Raw genomic sequence first — 14,612 nt, 5'->3', positions numbered from 1 at the left:
TAGTGAACAGACTCAGTGCTGCCCCCTGTGTCAAGTCAGTTCACAGATGATTTGTTTTCTGGTTGATGAATCAAAAACTTGACGAATGAAAGAAAGAAAACGAGTTTATTTAATTTTTGAAAACAGACAAACTGGTTAAACAGGTGAACTGTCAAAATGTTTTAACAGTTTAAATTTAAACAGTTTAATCAATTTTAAAAACTGTTAACATGTTTTTGGTCATTGAACCACAAACCCCCCAAGGGTTCTAGTGTCCAGGGCCCCTGGATGTGAAGATCAGGGCACGTTGGGGGTCCAGGGACCCTGGATGTGTTGGCTCTGCAGGAGCTTCTGCAGTTCTTTAAACTGCTCCACCGTCTGGTCCTTGACATCAGGGTTTGAGATCTGTAGTCGGATGCTGTCGGTCGACCAGCTGAGTTCTCCTGAGAACATCTCTGTCAGGATGCGAGCCACAACAGGAACCACCTGAAGACAGGAACCAGGTTGAGACCAGAACAGCCACTTTAATGTAGGTTGATAAGAACCATGTTAAAGTGTTTGATGTAGTTTTAAAGTTAAAAAATAAATCTGCTTCTGAAGCTTTAGTTCTTTATGAAGAAGCTGCATCATGAATCTTTAATAGTTCAGACAGTAAACTGGTTGTTAAGGTTGATCAGGTGCTGATGTCTTACGACCTCTGACCTGAACGATGATGAGTTTTTTCTCTTTGGGTTTCTTGTCAGGCCAATCCTCCCCAAAGCAGAAGTAGATCTCAAAGGGTGGAGGGTTCGTAGCTTCACCTTTCTGGAACAGGATCAGAGCTGAGAACAGAACATTTATTTCAACAGGAGGCTCAGAGGTGAATCCAAACACTTTCTGACACAACTTTTGACTCCTCACCTTGAAGGAAGTCATTCAGACTGAAAACTTTGATCTTTTTCTCCCGCTCCAGGGGGTTTGGTGGACTCTGTTCGGTTGTTCCCGGTCCAGACCAGAACACCTTACACTGACAGAGCCGGATGGCGTAAATGTCCTGTTCCCAGATCTCCAGGATCAAGCCTCGGTCCATCACGTCTAGCAGGGCCTCTGTGTAGAACCGCTGCTTCTGGTTCTGGATCTCAGACGTCCCTGGGAACAGGACCTGCTGCAGAGTGACGGGTCCAAACAGGTCAACCTGTTCCGGGCTTGGCTCTAGATGGCCAGAGTATAGCCGGCAGCCCTGAGGGTTGCTCACAGTCAGCGAGCCCATGATCCGACCCCGGTACTGGAACTTCAGGTCCAGATCTGTTACTGTAGCAACAGAGGGACTGAGACTGTTACTATGTCAACACTGACAGGGGAACTGTTGAAACCTCATAATCCTGACGTTCACTCCACATAACAGAACTAGTTTCCAACAGAGAAATAGGACCTGAAAACGGTTATGTCCTGGTTCTAGACAATGAGACTGGGAGGTTTCAGGTTAGATACCGATGTACCAACACCATCCACTGCTCTGTCAGACCTTGATTATGAAAACCACAAACTGAACTGAGACAGGGTCAGACACAGGATCTGGTCCAATATTCTGGACCTGATTGCACAGAAAATAAATCTGCTGATTGTTCAGCATCATCACAGGGAAGTAAAGGTTAAGGCTCAGAGCATTCACTCACGTGGGACACTGCTGAGCAGGTCGTACTTGCAGGGTTGCTGGTTCTGGATCTCTCCTATGCTGCTGGCCTCCATCAGGTCCGATCCAGGGGCAACAGAGGCAGCAGGGGGCGGCAAAGAGTTCAAGTCCTGGAGTCTGGTCGAGAGTCCAGAGACAAAGTTCTGACCCGGGGCCTGAAGGTCAGCAGTCACAGGGAGGAGGGGCATCGAGATCACATGATGAGGCCCAAACACCTCATTGGAAGATAAACTGAACTGATTGAAGGGGGAGGGGTCACTGATCCTGGGATCTGATGAGACATGACATCATACCTTTCCATCATCAAATGACATCATGAACCACCTGGTTTCTATGGAGACAGTGCAGTGTTACTTACTGATGGTGAGGTCCATCAGGTTTGGCATCTGAAAATTAAATAGGAGTTAATAATCAACAAATATGAACGAGATGTATTTTATATTTCTACACTGAATTTTGCACCTCTTCATCATCATCCTCATCATCAAAGCCACCTATAAAAAAAAACAACAACCGCAATCAGATATCATGTGAAATTAGTAATTATTTAAATGATTCAGATGTTTGTTTGTTTGTGATCGATAGAATAAAGAACACACTGACTCTGAAGTAAACATTTCAACAGCAAAACTTCACCTGTGACATCACCTGCACTCGCTGGCTGCTCGCACACCTCGTAGATCTTGTACGGGCGAACCGGCGTCTCTTTGGTTCCGTCGTATTTCAGCTGAAACTCTCGACTCTTGTTCAGAGCGCAGCGAAGGTTCGCCTTCCACTTGGCAGGGTCAGGTTCATCAACACCTTCCTGATATTTACCTGTCTCAAGAGCCCATGCCTGCAAGACACAGTGCAGGGATTACACACGCCATATCTAAACATGCTTATATTTACATGTATGTTTAAAAGAACATTCAACAATGTTAAAATAGCAGTGTTCCTGAAAACACTGACTGCTTCATTTAAAACAGAAAAGAAGAAGTGACATCATTTCTAACGTTCAACATGTTTCCTGTTTCTTAAACACGCCCAGCACACTTCCTCACACATGCACACTTCCTCACACATGCACACACCCTCACACATGCACACTTCCTCACACATGCACACACCCACAGTGTGGTCGCAAACTGTCTGTCATCCGTGTTCACACCTTGAAGACAGTGTTTTCTTCATCAGACGTCGACGTGTGGCGTGTAGCATGTTTCCAGGGGATCTGGAAGAGGCGTTGTTCTGCGTTGATCCACTGGAGACCAGGAAACCTGCCACTGTTCACCTGCGCCAGGAGCCATGGCTTCAGACGGATCCTCCGAGGCTGGACGCTCATGTCAGCGCTCTGCAACATGTATGACGATTGTTCACTAACCGTGGAGTAACCGTGGTAACAGTAACATGTGAAACTGCCCTTACAGAGAAAGACAAACACTGATAAATAAAGTTTAATACTTTATTCAAAATGATTTTGTTAAAAGTTTTTGGAAGTCTAAGTCACAAGATCAGTCATGTGATCAGTCATGTGATCAGTCCGGACCACTTCAAATCACACTGATCCGACATTGATTTGGATCAAGGTAAATGTTCGTTGGGTGAAGATGCGTGAGTCATGAACTCGAGATAAAGGTTTGGGTGAGACTGTTCACAATGAATGGAAGTCAATGGGACTCAAACCCTAACCCACACTGTGTGTGTGTTACTGTGTGAGTGTTACTGTGTGAGTGTTACTGTGTGTTTGTGTTACTGTGTGTGTGTGTGATGAACTCACCTGGTTCCAGTTCGTTGAAAAAGTTTCTGGTTCCGATCTTTGATCCTCTGGAGCGTCACAAACGTCACAGTGACGTCACAAACAGACCAACAAAATGAAGCTGAGACACGAAAACAAAACGAATCAACAGAAGAAAGAAAGAAAAGAAGAAAAGAAGAGACGAAGAAACGAGAAGCTCCTCGACTGAGACCAGAGTCAAGTCTGTCACAACCACTTTCTTCTTCCTACGTGAGTTCACCACCTTCAAAATAAAAGCTCCGTTTGTCAGAGGAAACATCCATAATTATTTACTCATTGTAACATGAAGACAGAAAAATACAAAACGGATTATTTACTCAAACATAAAAATGAACCTTTCGTTACCACGTGTGTGTGTGTGTGTGTGTGTGTGTGTGTGTGTGTGCGTGTGCGTGCGTGTGTGTGTGTGAGCTGTTGTGTGATTTTGTCTTTTTTTTATCTTGAGGGCAGAACTGTGCAGTGTCTGTTGTGTTTGGTCTCTCGACATGTGAAGAAGAACTTTGTTAACCTCAGGTTACTCCCTTCCTATTTTTCCGCCCACACCAGAGGCGGAACAATATTAGGTGCGTTCGACTTGATGCGGTGATGTGTAGCGCTAACTTAATGTGATGCATGCTGGTCCTAACACAATGCATGCTGGTTATAATTGTCTGACTTCATCCAGTGCTGCAAAACATCATGTGACCTTAAAACATCACAGTGGATGTCTGCAGCCAGGACCTCTTGAGCCGGCTGCAGTCAGCCAGATGTTCTCCAGCTGCAGCACCTCTGTGACGTCACAACTCTGCTCTGATTGGCTGAAGGTGTTAAAAGACAAATCCAGTGAGGATCCTTAGGCAAGGTCCTTATTGCTACCAGCCTACTTCAGATATGTGTATGATATAAGTGTTGCTAATAGCAAAGTCATACGGGCTCAGACATTAACCGGGACAACGAGATCTGCGTCAGGAAGAAGACCTACACGGAGAGCAGAGAATATGGGACTATTGAAATGCTACTATACAAGCAATCCCAATATGAAGGGATATATGCAGCGTATGTGAGATCAATGGATGCTTCAAAACCCAACATCTAAGCTAACAAAGACACAGCTGTTAGCTCAGTGTTCCAATGTGCTCAATCAGAAACTGCTATTACAACTAGAGATCAATGAAGTACAACAACGATGTAACGATGTCAGCAAGGGGGTGCCATAACGACAGGTCAGAGGGGAGATATCATCATCCCCATACTCTGAGATTGGGTACCTAGCCCCAGTGGAACCAGGTAGCCTTAATGCAAAGGTAGCTGACCTGAGATTGAAGACCATAGCTAAGATGGAAACCGGGTGGCCTTTCAGAAAGTCTGCTAGAAGATGTGAATGCAACAATAAGCACTATACCATCACTGAGACCAACAAGCTGATGTACACTAGAGCAGCAATAATTCTAGACGTGCTTGACTACGCCATAAACCATAAGGAGCAGTACCCCTCATGGAGAGGATAAGGCCAAGATCAAGGCCACACGAAGTTGGCCAACTATCATAATTGCACAAAGGCGTGTGAAGAAAGGGTTTCCCAAGAAATACAACAAACTCTCTACTGGAGACAGCCAAACAAACACTGACAGCTCTGGCCACTCGCCTGAAGAGGTACACCAAAGAGGGAGAGGCCAGGAGAATAAACAGGATTTTCTCCACCAGACTATCCAAAGTGTCCTCTCAGTGGCAGGTTAATAACACCAGGGTAGATCTACTTAGATTAAGAGCTGGACAGCACCGGGCCCTAACATGATCCACGCCTACTAACCAGCTGCTAACCCAGAAAGGTTCACACAGAGCAGTACAGTCCTTATCATGAAGGACCCCCAAAAGGGAGCAGTCCCATCCAACTACCGGCCAATAACCTGCCTCTGAACAACATGGATGCTCCTGTCAGGCATCATAGTGGCTAAAGGGAGAAGGCACAGGACTCAATACATGAGAGGGGCCCAGAAAGGAATTGATAGCAACAGCAGGGTAGCCAAGCACCAGCTACTGGATGACAGATCAGACACTCAAGACTCGAAAATCAGACAAACCAATCTGTGCACCACCTGGATTGACTACAAGAAATCCTATGACTCAATGCAGCACACATGGATCCTGGAATGCTTGGAACTGTACAGACACTATGAGCCTTCAATGGGGCTGTAGAAAACAACTGCAGAGGCCAACTCGAAGCCAATTGCTAGTTACCATCAAGTGTGGCATAAAACAAGGAGATGCTATGACCCCACTGCTGCTCTGCATAGGCCTGAGCCCCCTGAGCCAGATCTCCGCAAAGAGTGGTTTCGGATTTTCCGATTTCAAAGTGGAGCAAAGATCAGTCACCACCTCTACATGGATAATATCAAGCTGTATGCTAAGTGTGACTGATCGACAAGAATCTACAGCAACGACAGCTTGAGAAAGACTGTGAGGGGAATTTTATATATAAATATGTATATATATATATATATATATATGTAATGTGCAGTGATAACATAATATGACAATCTTAGGGCTAACATCAGACTTCCGGATGACTTTATTGAGTCTGTTTGTATCCTTTGCTGTGATGCCTGCACCCCAGCACACCACAGCAAAGAAGATGGTGCTTGCAACATCAGACTCGTAAAACATCTGGAGCAGCATTTTGCAGACATTGAAGGAGCTGAGCCTCCGCAGGAAGTAGAGCTGGATCATGCTTGCGTTTTCACATCATCATGTGTTTACATTGCAGGCATGGACGAGTAGAGAACATCCACAGGTACCAGAGGATCAATCAGTGCATGTGAGGGCTGTTAGCTGATTGATCCTCAGGTTTAAAAGGCAGCAGCTGAGCTGCCAGAGCGAGACGGGTGTGTGTGTGTTTTACTCAAACACTTCATTATGACATCATCTATCTGATATTTTATTGGCTGAAACTGATTATATTTCAAAGTCATGAATGACATCATTAGAAAAGTGATTACACATCAGTGATTGTATTATTTCTGGTCTCTGATTGGCTGTTGTTCCAGTGAAGTCTCTGCTGATTGGTCAGCGGTGGATTGATAAGCTGCTGCTCCCTCGACAACAGGACACAGGTGAGTGTGAAACGATGATGATGACGGATGATGAAGAGCAGAGAGTCTGCGAGTGTAAACCCCACGAAAACTCTCTGACGACGAGTCACCATGACGACTGAAAGATGAAGATTCGTCGACAGAGAAGATGGGTCGAGCACCTGTCACCTGACCAGCAAGAGAGAGAGAGAGAGAGAGAACCCTGTTAATTGAGTGTGTTGGAACAGGAAGTCCGTGTCACCTTCACGGATCCATTTTTTTCTAAAGCATCTGAGATGCACACACACACGCATGCACAATGAAGTATAGATGACGCATAAACAGAAGCAGGAAGTTCACACTGACGATCACAACATCACAAGTATAAAGTGTCTGAACTCCCCTCGTGAAACCACAGAAGTTACAACATGTAAACATATCTGATGTCTCCTTTTGTCCAAAACAAACTTAGTTTATTGAAACAAACAAATCATGTTAAAGAATGAATGAAATGTGTTGCAGATTAGAAGGCAATGGTGATGTCATCATTGAATATCAGTCACAGATCAATAAGTTTACGTGAACTGATCTCAGATCAGTGTTTTATGTCAGTGTTTGGTCTCCACCTCCAACCTTACCAGTTTTAAAGGCCGACCCTTCTCATCAGTGTGTAAACGTGTCACTGTTCATTACCACGTTTGGATGTTTTTCCAGAGCGACAGCCGTGTGCACTTCAGGATCGCTCTGTAAACGTTGTCTCTTCACTGATCGAAGCAGCAGAAACAGAAGACCTGATATAAACATCAGTGCGATCAATACTGCAATTCCTCCGGCCAGTCGAGTGTCCATATCTCCAAACATCTGCTGTTCAGTGAACGCACCATGAGGGACTAAAGAAAAGAGTTCATGTCAGTGAATGCACCATGAGGGATATTTCACCATTATATAGTAAAGCTGTGTGTGTGTAGTGTAATGTTGTGTTCTATTGTCCTGTGTTGATACTTATTCCTTGTCATTAGTCATCCTCAAACACTTCAACACTTATAGTTTGAACTTTTTACAGTCTGTGGTGCAGAGTGAAGTTAGAAAAGTATGTGTTCATCCTCCCTGGTTTATCTGCACTTTATAGTTTTTTCATGAAAATGAAACTGAATTTTGTCTATTACTGTTCGTATGTGTGGTTTATATATAATTTGAATAATTAACTGAACTGCTGTTATTTTTTCATAGATCACGTCGGCTATTTCAATGTCTGTTAAACACCCAACACAATCTTCAGGCCCAAGTTCTCAACCTTTCAAAATAAAAGCTCTGTAATTCAGCTCAGTATAAAAAATGACAGCAGCAAAACAGACAAAGTGCTTTTACTTTGAGGACACATTGCTAATCAGGATTAGTGATTCTGTTAATGCTGCTGCAATAATAAAGATCAGCTCCTGTGTCCAAGATAATAATAATAATCTGATTATAAAAATGATCTTTGTTGATTTTGACCTGAGGTTTGATTCCGTGACTAGGGTTAGAGAGGACCGATCAACTGTTTATTCAAGTCTTATTAATATTGAGAGAATTACATGTTCAAATGAAACTTAACACTGAACTTTCTCTGTGATTTATATTGAACATGACATGATTTAATGATTGAATCGTGAGATGTGAGTTCCACATACAGACAGAGAGACATTTGTGGAATTAGGGGGTAGATTATGTTTTATATATTATATATGTTATATTTTATATATTGTTATCACATGTTGTAATGGTCACTATGTGATTGGTCACCTGCTTGTCCTCTCTGCAGAACTTCAACATCAACTGATGCTGAAACTTCTTCTCCTGATTCTTCATCTCTAGCTACAACCTGAACAACGATAAAACATAACATGTTTCACAGCTTGGAACACATGATTTCACATGTTTCACGTGAACATGTGAAATCCATCAGCTTCATATAAAAAACAGGTGAGATGTGATGTTTCACACTTTGAAGATTTGAGTTTGAACCTTCAGTCTAATCAATGATTCGATCTGAGATCAGTCAAAGTTTTGGAAAAATTATGAAAACAAACTGTGGGTCACCCTATTTTCTCTAGAATCTCTGTTACCACTTCTGCAACTGAAGAAAGAATACATATGTAACATGTAAGTAACACATATGTAACATTAACAACACATATCTAACATGTAAGCAACATCTATGTATAGAGTAGTTTTGAAGTTTAATACAATAGGTTAAAGGTCAGATGTCACCTGATGATTCTGTGTGTATCCCAGGTAATGTCACCTGTAGGATGTGGCGGTCGAAGGCGTGCAGTTGGTCCGTCCTGGCGATCAGGATCCCCATCTGAGTAACATGGTACAAGCCAGACAGAGGATGAAGTGAGTAGCGGATGTTTGGATTCAGGCCCTGTGATTGGACGACAGTGATGACTCTTCAGGTGTGATTTAGGTGATAAGTGTATATAATCAACTGGACTTGTTTGTGTGTTTGTTGAAGACTCTTCACCTATAGTTCAACTAATGGGAGGTTTCAGGTGTTTAACTGTTGTGGGTCTGCCCCTGTGTTGAGAGTCTTTATGTTAAAGAGGCAGGTCGTTCCTTCCGGCTGAGATTCACAGTGGTACAGACTACTGAACACACTAATGTGACTGGTCTTCTCAGAGACACAGCCACCTATTAGACCTTGAGAGATCCTACCAGTGGCTACAAAATGCATCGCAAATGCATCTTTATCAGCCTTCATTCTGTAACATATGACATCATCAAACACCTGGTTAGAAACACTATATCAAAAATGGAAGAAAAAGACCAGAGGAATAAGTTTGCTCACAGATGAAACCATGATGTTCAACCACGTACCTAAACATTTCAAACTCAATGACACCCAAGGCAGAAACTTGTTCACTGGAGACAGAACACCCAGAAATGACCAGAAGAGGATTGCTCAGACCTATACATTGGGGAAACAAAACAACTATGACATAAATGGATGGCACAGCACAGGAGAACCAGTTCCTCAGGCCAGGACTCAACAGCTCCCTTGCACCTCAAGGACAAGGGGAAGCATACAAAAACAATCACCTAACGGAGGGGGTGGTTCAAGACACAAACTTTGATCCAAGTTCTCTCCACAGAGAGATCCAACCACACCTCAACCCATGTGACTCTAATGACCTTAATGACCCCAACCCATATGACCCTAATGACGGAAGAGCATGAGACCCACTCGTGTGACTCACACAAAAGCAGGTGGGTCTCTGCCATTCAAACTGTGACTCTGCTCAACACAGGTGAAGACCGACAGAGGTTAAACTCCTGAAACATTGGTCAGTCACTTAGAACTGAAGAAGGTGAAACTTCCTGTTCCACATGTGAGCTTGTATAACTTTGGTCGATGCCATCACCTGAATGATTGAGAATCTTCACAGATAATGTGATAATATAGGTAGAGCAGCACATGTTCTTACATTAGAGAAGTCGCGGTCGGACACCTGGACCTGTAACACCTGGTTTCCATAGGTTGAGACGATGGAGGTCGGGCTAGAGCTCTGGATGATGAAACCTTTAAAAGTGGTTCTGTTAAAAACTGGAGGGAACGTGTTTTCATTCAAAACTCTGACCACGACCAACGCCACGCTGTATTTCAGCCTGTCGTCCACCTGAGACACCTGGACGAGGGGGGGACAGGTGAGGAAAGCAGACTCTGTTCTGATGGTTATGATTGAAACTGTACACAGGAAGTAGAATTATTACCATGACTTTGAGTGTGAAGTTTGGTATCAGTCGTCGGTCGTCCACAGCTCGAGTTAACCTGAGCTCACCTGTCGTGTTGTTGATCTCAAACCTGCCCTGATCGTCACCTGCAGGGGCAAACTGAAAGTCACATGACCTCTGCAGTCGTCATGTTCAATTGACTTTAGGTAAGCAAACTTAAACTGATCAAACGTAACCAACTGTGGAGCTCATTTATTCAAAGTTTTAAATCACAGTGTGTCTCATCGTGTGACACTTGGTCACACCAGCAAGTTTTCAATTGATCGCTGAACGTGAGAAATATGTTTGATACGATCAATGTTTATTAACAATATTGACAGAAAACTTGTTCATCAATCAGTTGATCATCAGCTGATGGTGACTGTAACCCAAACGCCATGTGAGACACGTGTGATGTGAGACACGTTTTATGTAAACAACCTGATAGGATGCTGTAGATCAGAGACATGTTGATTCCTCTGTCTCCGTCCACCGCTCTGATTGGACCAGGAGAGAACTCCAGAACAACATTCTGAAACACACACAAACACATACTTTGATTATCTGTCTTTAATCTCAGAAGATATTATTCTATATTCTGTATTATAGAATGTGTGTGTTTACCTGTGTTCTGTGTGTGATGTTGGTGGTGTAGGCAGGGTTAATGCAGACAGGAACACCTGGAGCGACAGGTGAACAGGGCAGGAAGTGAGGATATTGATCGTCTCCGTCCTCGATGTTCACAGATAAATGAGCAGACGTGTTGAATTTCTCATCTGTGTTTGATTCCTGGTCAGAAAAAAAAAATCTATTCACTGAAGTAAACGTTTTTTTCAAGTTCATTCATTTCAATTATTACACATAATCATTAATGGCTCCCCTCAAGTGCCAGAGATGAACCATTCACTTAAAGTGTCCAGCAGTCTCTGCTTGATAGCACCCGTGGCGGGGCTGAGTTAAGGAGAGTTAACTGGCCAACTAATCTGAGCTGTGCCAATCAACTCTCCCTGGTTCATCTAGAGCTGCTCTGAACCACCTCCACAATGTCATCATGGAGAGTTTGAGTTAGTGACAGTTTCTGTATCAAAGATGTTTTACTTTATTGAGCGTTCATTGCTCGTTTATTGATCCTTTTATTTAAGTGTGATTGGTTGGATCGGTTCTCGGGTGTGGACTCGGTTATACCTGGGCCCAGATAATGAACTCCAGGTGAGGCCTTGTCTCAAAGTCAAGATGTTTGTCCAACATGATGTTGCCGCTGTTTGGTAGATCGATCCTGAAGAAGGCGGCGTCCGGCTGCAGGTGACAGGTACATTCAGTCATGTGACTACAGTTGATTGATTTAGGACAGAAGTATGTGGACAACTCACTGATGATTGATCGATGATGTAACTGATCATGTCTTTGTCTGCATCAACAGCTCTTACAGTGAAGATCACAGAGTTCACAGCCGTCAGCTGCAAACACAGAAAACACATTTTATGATGGTATAATATGACATAATAATGTGGTTATTTGTGTTTGTACAGTTTTAGTTTATATAAAGTTTATATATTTATATTTATTTATAAATACGTCAACTGTCATCATATGACAGAAAAACCTCGCCCAATGAGCTGAGGAGACAACTCGCTCCTTAATTAATATCAGACGAACTGAAGCTGAACTTAAAATGGAACAAATCAGCTCATCAATGAAGCGTGTTTTAACAATCAGCTGATTGATCATCTAATGGCATACAGATTTAATGCTGGACAAACAGACTAGAGTGTGGCTGAGTTGGATTACGCTTGTTAAAATACAACCTCCATTTTATTTTTGTATCTTAAAGGCAGTCCCATGAGACATTTAAGGCATTACCTCACTCTATGATTGGTCAGTCAGAAAGTGGGCGTGGTTTGAGTTGTGGTCACCCTCTACATTTTACCTCACTGACGCTGAATGGACCAGTCGTCTCCTGCAGGAAGTTTGGTCTGTTGTCGTTTTCATTCACAATCTCTACCAGGATCCTGAACTGACTCTGAGAACACAGGTATCACAGGTAACTTAGGTGAACTCATTAGCCCTACTCAAGTGTTTACACCCTTGATTCACCTGCATGACATCATCTTCATAACAGGTGAGCTTTGCTACCAGCACCGACCCCTGAACCTGAGAATCAGAAACATGTCAGTGATGTATGTTCCGGGTGTTACTCACAGGTGAATGATGCTCAGGTGAGTGTTGTGCATGTGTACCTCCCTGTCCAGGACTCTGGAGAGTGAAGTGTTGAGTCGGATGGTTCGACCCTCTAAGTAGAACCAGTCGGCATTGTCTCCACTCAGACAAAGTCTGACAGCGTTCGCTCGTTGATCTCCGCTGATGCTAATGTTGGCGATGAACTGACCGAGCGGACTGTTCTCTCTGACCGATGCCAAGATGTCCGACCCGCCGAGACACGGACCGGCTGAAGACAAACACAGACAGAGATGTGAACTATGGTGATGAAGTTATGTTTCTATGATTTACGATAGAGGCTGGTAGGGGTGATGAGAAATAATTTGATCATTGATCTATAGTCATGACAACAGAATGTTCAATGATCAGTAACTTTTCATGTTTTCTTATCACAGATTCGTCCACAGAGTTTTCTCACATCATAGGAACCTGAAGAGAACATTAAAGAACGTTGTGTCCTCACCTGTAACCACATGATATGATAACCTGAGAACCACCTGCCACAGCAGAAGCCTGCAGCGTCTCAGCATCATCCTCGTCCTTCCCTTTGTCCTCGTCCCCTGCTTTGTCCTCGTCCCCTGCTTTGTCCTCGTCCTTCCCTTTGTGCTTGTCCTCCTGAACACCAACACTCACCAGTGACACAGTGCAAAACTTAAGACACTGTAAAAAGTTGTCCTCTGCTTTTATTATGTTGTTGTTGCCGAAGAGACAAAAAACTGAACATATTAACATTAGAACCACACCCACACATACTCACACACACACATATCTACTTACCTCTCTCCGTGGGTCTAGTCGCACTTGGTTTGCTCTCTCTCTCTCTCTCTCTCTCTCTCTCTCTCTCTCTCTCTCTCTCTCTCTCTCCGTCTGTTCAGGCTGATCTCAGCTTCATGTTGTCACAGTTTTCATCTTTTCATTTTTTCATCTTTTTACATTTTCATGTTTCAGCAGCAGATACTTGTTTCATTATTCAGAGAGAACAGAGCACAGCCTGTTGCTGTGTGTGTGTGTGTGTGTGTGTGTGTGTGTGTGTGTGTGTGTGTGTGTGTGTGTGTGTGTGTGTGTGTGTGAGAGAGAGAGAGAGAGAGAGAGAATTAGCAAAGAGCTTACGGAGCATTAATGAGCTCGATAAGTAGGTCAACAATTTAACACAACAGGACCTGCTGCTACTGATGGAACTGTAATGCTGTAATGGTATACTAGTAACTATAGAATAAGTACATTACTGTGGGAAGTGTTATAACATACTGCAGTGCAGAATTATTACACTACTGATATAACTGTAGAAATATACTGCAGTAACTAGAGTATTACTACAGTACTATATATATATAATAGTAGTACTACTATTACTAGTAGTAACTATACATACAGTGTAGTACATAGTTCTTAACAGTAACTAGCACAGTAACTATAGTATTATTACACTGCTGAAGAAACCAATAATATAATGCAATATCTATAGTAACATTAAAGTACTGTAGTAACTATATATATACTGTAGTAACTGTAATACTATACTGCAATAACTATAGTATTAATACAGTACTGAAGTAACAATACTCATAACTGCAATATGTGTTACTACAGTATTAGCAGTTACTTCAGCATTAGTATAATTACTGCAGTATTTGTTACCACCGTTTCAGTAGAGTACGACACCTGAACTCACCTGTTGATCAGCTGATTCAGTATTACTCCATTAGTTACTATAGTTACTTACTATAGTATTAGTATAGTTATTTAGAGATGTCTGACATGCACCTACACCAAAACAAATTCCATGTATGTGTAAAAAACTTACTTGGCAATAAAGCTTTTCTGATTCTGATTACTGCATTATTATTAGAGAGAATGGCACCCAAACTTGCTGTTTCAGTAATAGAGTATTAGCTGCTTCATTCTTAGTTGCTACAGAACCATGACAACATTAACTCTGAGACAGTAATCTGATTACTGTTACTCCTTTATTACAACCTTCAAATCAAGGGCCTGACATCATCAAACACTTCCAAAACAAATATAAGACACTGTTTTAGTCCAGACTCGGAACGTGAAGAACATCTCAGATGCCTTTAAAAATGTGTCAGACTTGTTTTGAAGAACGTCTCAGTTTTTGCTGCTTGTGTTTTTGTTAATTGTCATCATTTCATGTGTGACAGCATAG

The 14,612-nt window shown here is 42.7% G+C and overlaps 2 protein-coding genes and 1 long non-coding RNA gene across 10 annotated transcripts; 1 reads left to right on the top strand and 2 right to left on the bottom strand.

The window, feature by feature from the left end:
- Positions 1-86: 86 nt before the first annotated feature.
- irf5 (interferon regulatory factor 5) lies at positions 87-3,634 on the bottom strand. 5 transcript variants are annotated; one of them, XR_011240148.1, is made up of 9 exons: positions 3,411-3,634; positions 2,802-2,984; positions 2,288-2,486; positions 2,114-2,145; positions 2,010-2,037; positions 1,635-1,922; positions 880-1,269; positions 682-783; positions 87-465 (listed from the first exon to the last, which is right to left on the bottom strand). XR_011240148.1 is itself a non-coding variant. In XM_020106165.2 (9 exons), exons 2-9 carry the CDS (start codon positions 2,973-2,975, stop codon positions 277-279), a joined length of 1,419 nt encoding a protein of 472 aa, XP_019961724.2. In that variant the 5' UTR covers positions 2,976-2,984; positions 3,411-3,634; the 3' UTR covers positions 87-276. The 5 variants fall into 5 exon arrangements, 3 of the variants coding, with proteins under 3 accessions (XP_019961724.2, XP_069375958.1, XP_019961722.2); XR_011240149.1 differs by having other exon boundaries at positions 2,300-2,486; positions 3,411-3,551; XM_020106165.2 differs by having other exon boundaries at positions 682-800.
- LOC138406774 (uncharacterized) lies at positions 3,500-6,585 on the top strand. Its single transcript, XR_011240150.1, has 3 exons — positions 3,500-3,638; positions 6,172-6,289; positions 6,452-6,585. It is a non-coding gene; the product is annotated as an uncharacterized lncRNA (long non-coding RNA).
- Positions 6,310-13,356, bottom strand: cdhr5-rs (cadherin-related family member 5, related sequence). 4 transcript variants are annotated; one of them, XM_069519843.1, is made up of 15 exons: positions 13,223-13,356; positions 12,909-13,060; positions 12,466-12,674; positions 12,323-12,379; positions 12,156-12,248; positions 11,599-11,685; positions 11,414-11,524; positions 10,853-11,017; positions 10,670-10,760; positions 10,229-10,335; positions 9,943-10,143; positions 8,760-8,882; positions 8,258-8,336; positions 7,169-7,365; positions 6,310-6,664 (listed from the first exon to the last, which is right to left on the bottom strand). In XM_069519843.1, exons 2-15 carry the CDS (start codon positions 12,976-12,978, stop codon positions 6,419-6,421), a joined length of 1,836 nt encoding a protein of 611 aa, XP_069375944.1. In that variant the 5' UTR covers positions 12,979-13,060; positions 13,223-13,356; the 3' UTR covers positions 6,310-6,418. The 4 variants fall into 4 exon arrangements, 3 of the variants coding, with proteins under 3 accessions (XP_069375944.1, XP_069375945.1, XP_069375943.1); XM_069519844.1 differs by having other exon boundaries at positions 12,909-13,073; positions 13,223-13,336; XM_069519842.1 differs by lacking the exon at positions 13,223-13,356 and having other exon boundaries at positions 12,909-13,180.
- Positions 13,357-14,612: the final 1,256 nt, after the last annotated feature.

Source organism: Paralichthys olivaceus, chromosome 23 (genome assembly GCF_024713975.1).
Source record: "Paralichthys olivaceus isolate ysfri-2021 chromosome 23, ASM2471397v2, whole genome shotgun sequence".
Lineage (NCBI taxonomy): Eukaryota > Metazoa > Chordata > Actinopteri > Pleuronectiformes > Paralichthyidae > Paralichthys > Paralichthys olivaceus.
The sequence above is the reverse complement of the archived record's forward strand: the minus strand, read 5'-3'. Positions and strand labels throughout refer to the sequence as shown.

What these genes read in the sequence shown, in the direction of transcription:
- irf5 (XM_020106163.2), bottom strand. Translation starts at nt 2,993, where the DNA reads ATGTTGCAGAGCGCTGACATGAGCGTCCAGCCTCGGAGGATCCGTCTG. An exon ending in AAGAAAACACTGTCTTCAAG is followed by an intron (nt 2,487 to 2,801) that starts GTGTGAACACGG and finishes TGTGTCTTGCAG; the next exon opens with GCATGGGCTCTTGAGACAGG. An exon ending in ATGAGGATGATGATGAAGAG is followed by an intron (nt 2,038 to 2,113) that starts GTGCAAAATTCA and finishes TTTAATTTTCAG; the next exon opens with ATGCCAAACCTGATGGACCT.
- cdhr5-rs (XM_069519843.1), bottom strand. Translation starts at nt 12,978, where the DNA reads ATGATGCTGAGACGCTGCAGGCTTCTGCTGTGGCAGGTGGTTCTCAGG. An exon ending in TCGACCGCCACATCCTACAG is followed by an intron (nt 8,337 to 8,759) that starts GTGACATTACCT and finishes ATCGTTGTTCAG; the next exon opens with GTTGTAGCTAGAGATGAAGA. An exon ending in TGGAAAAACATCCAAACGTG is followed by an intron (nt 6,665 to 7,168) that starts GTAATGAACAGT and finishes CTTGCTGGTCAG; the next exon opens with GTGACAGGTGCTCGACCCAT.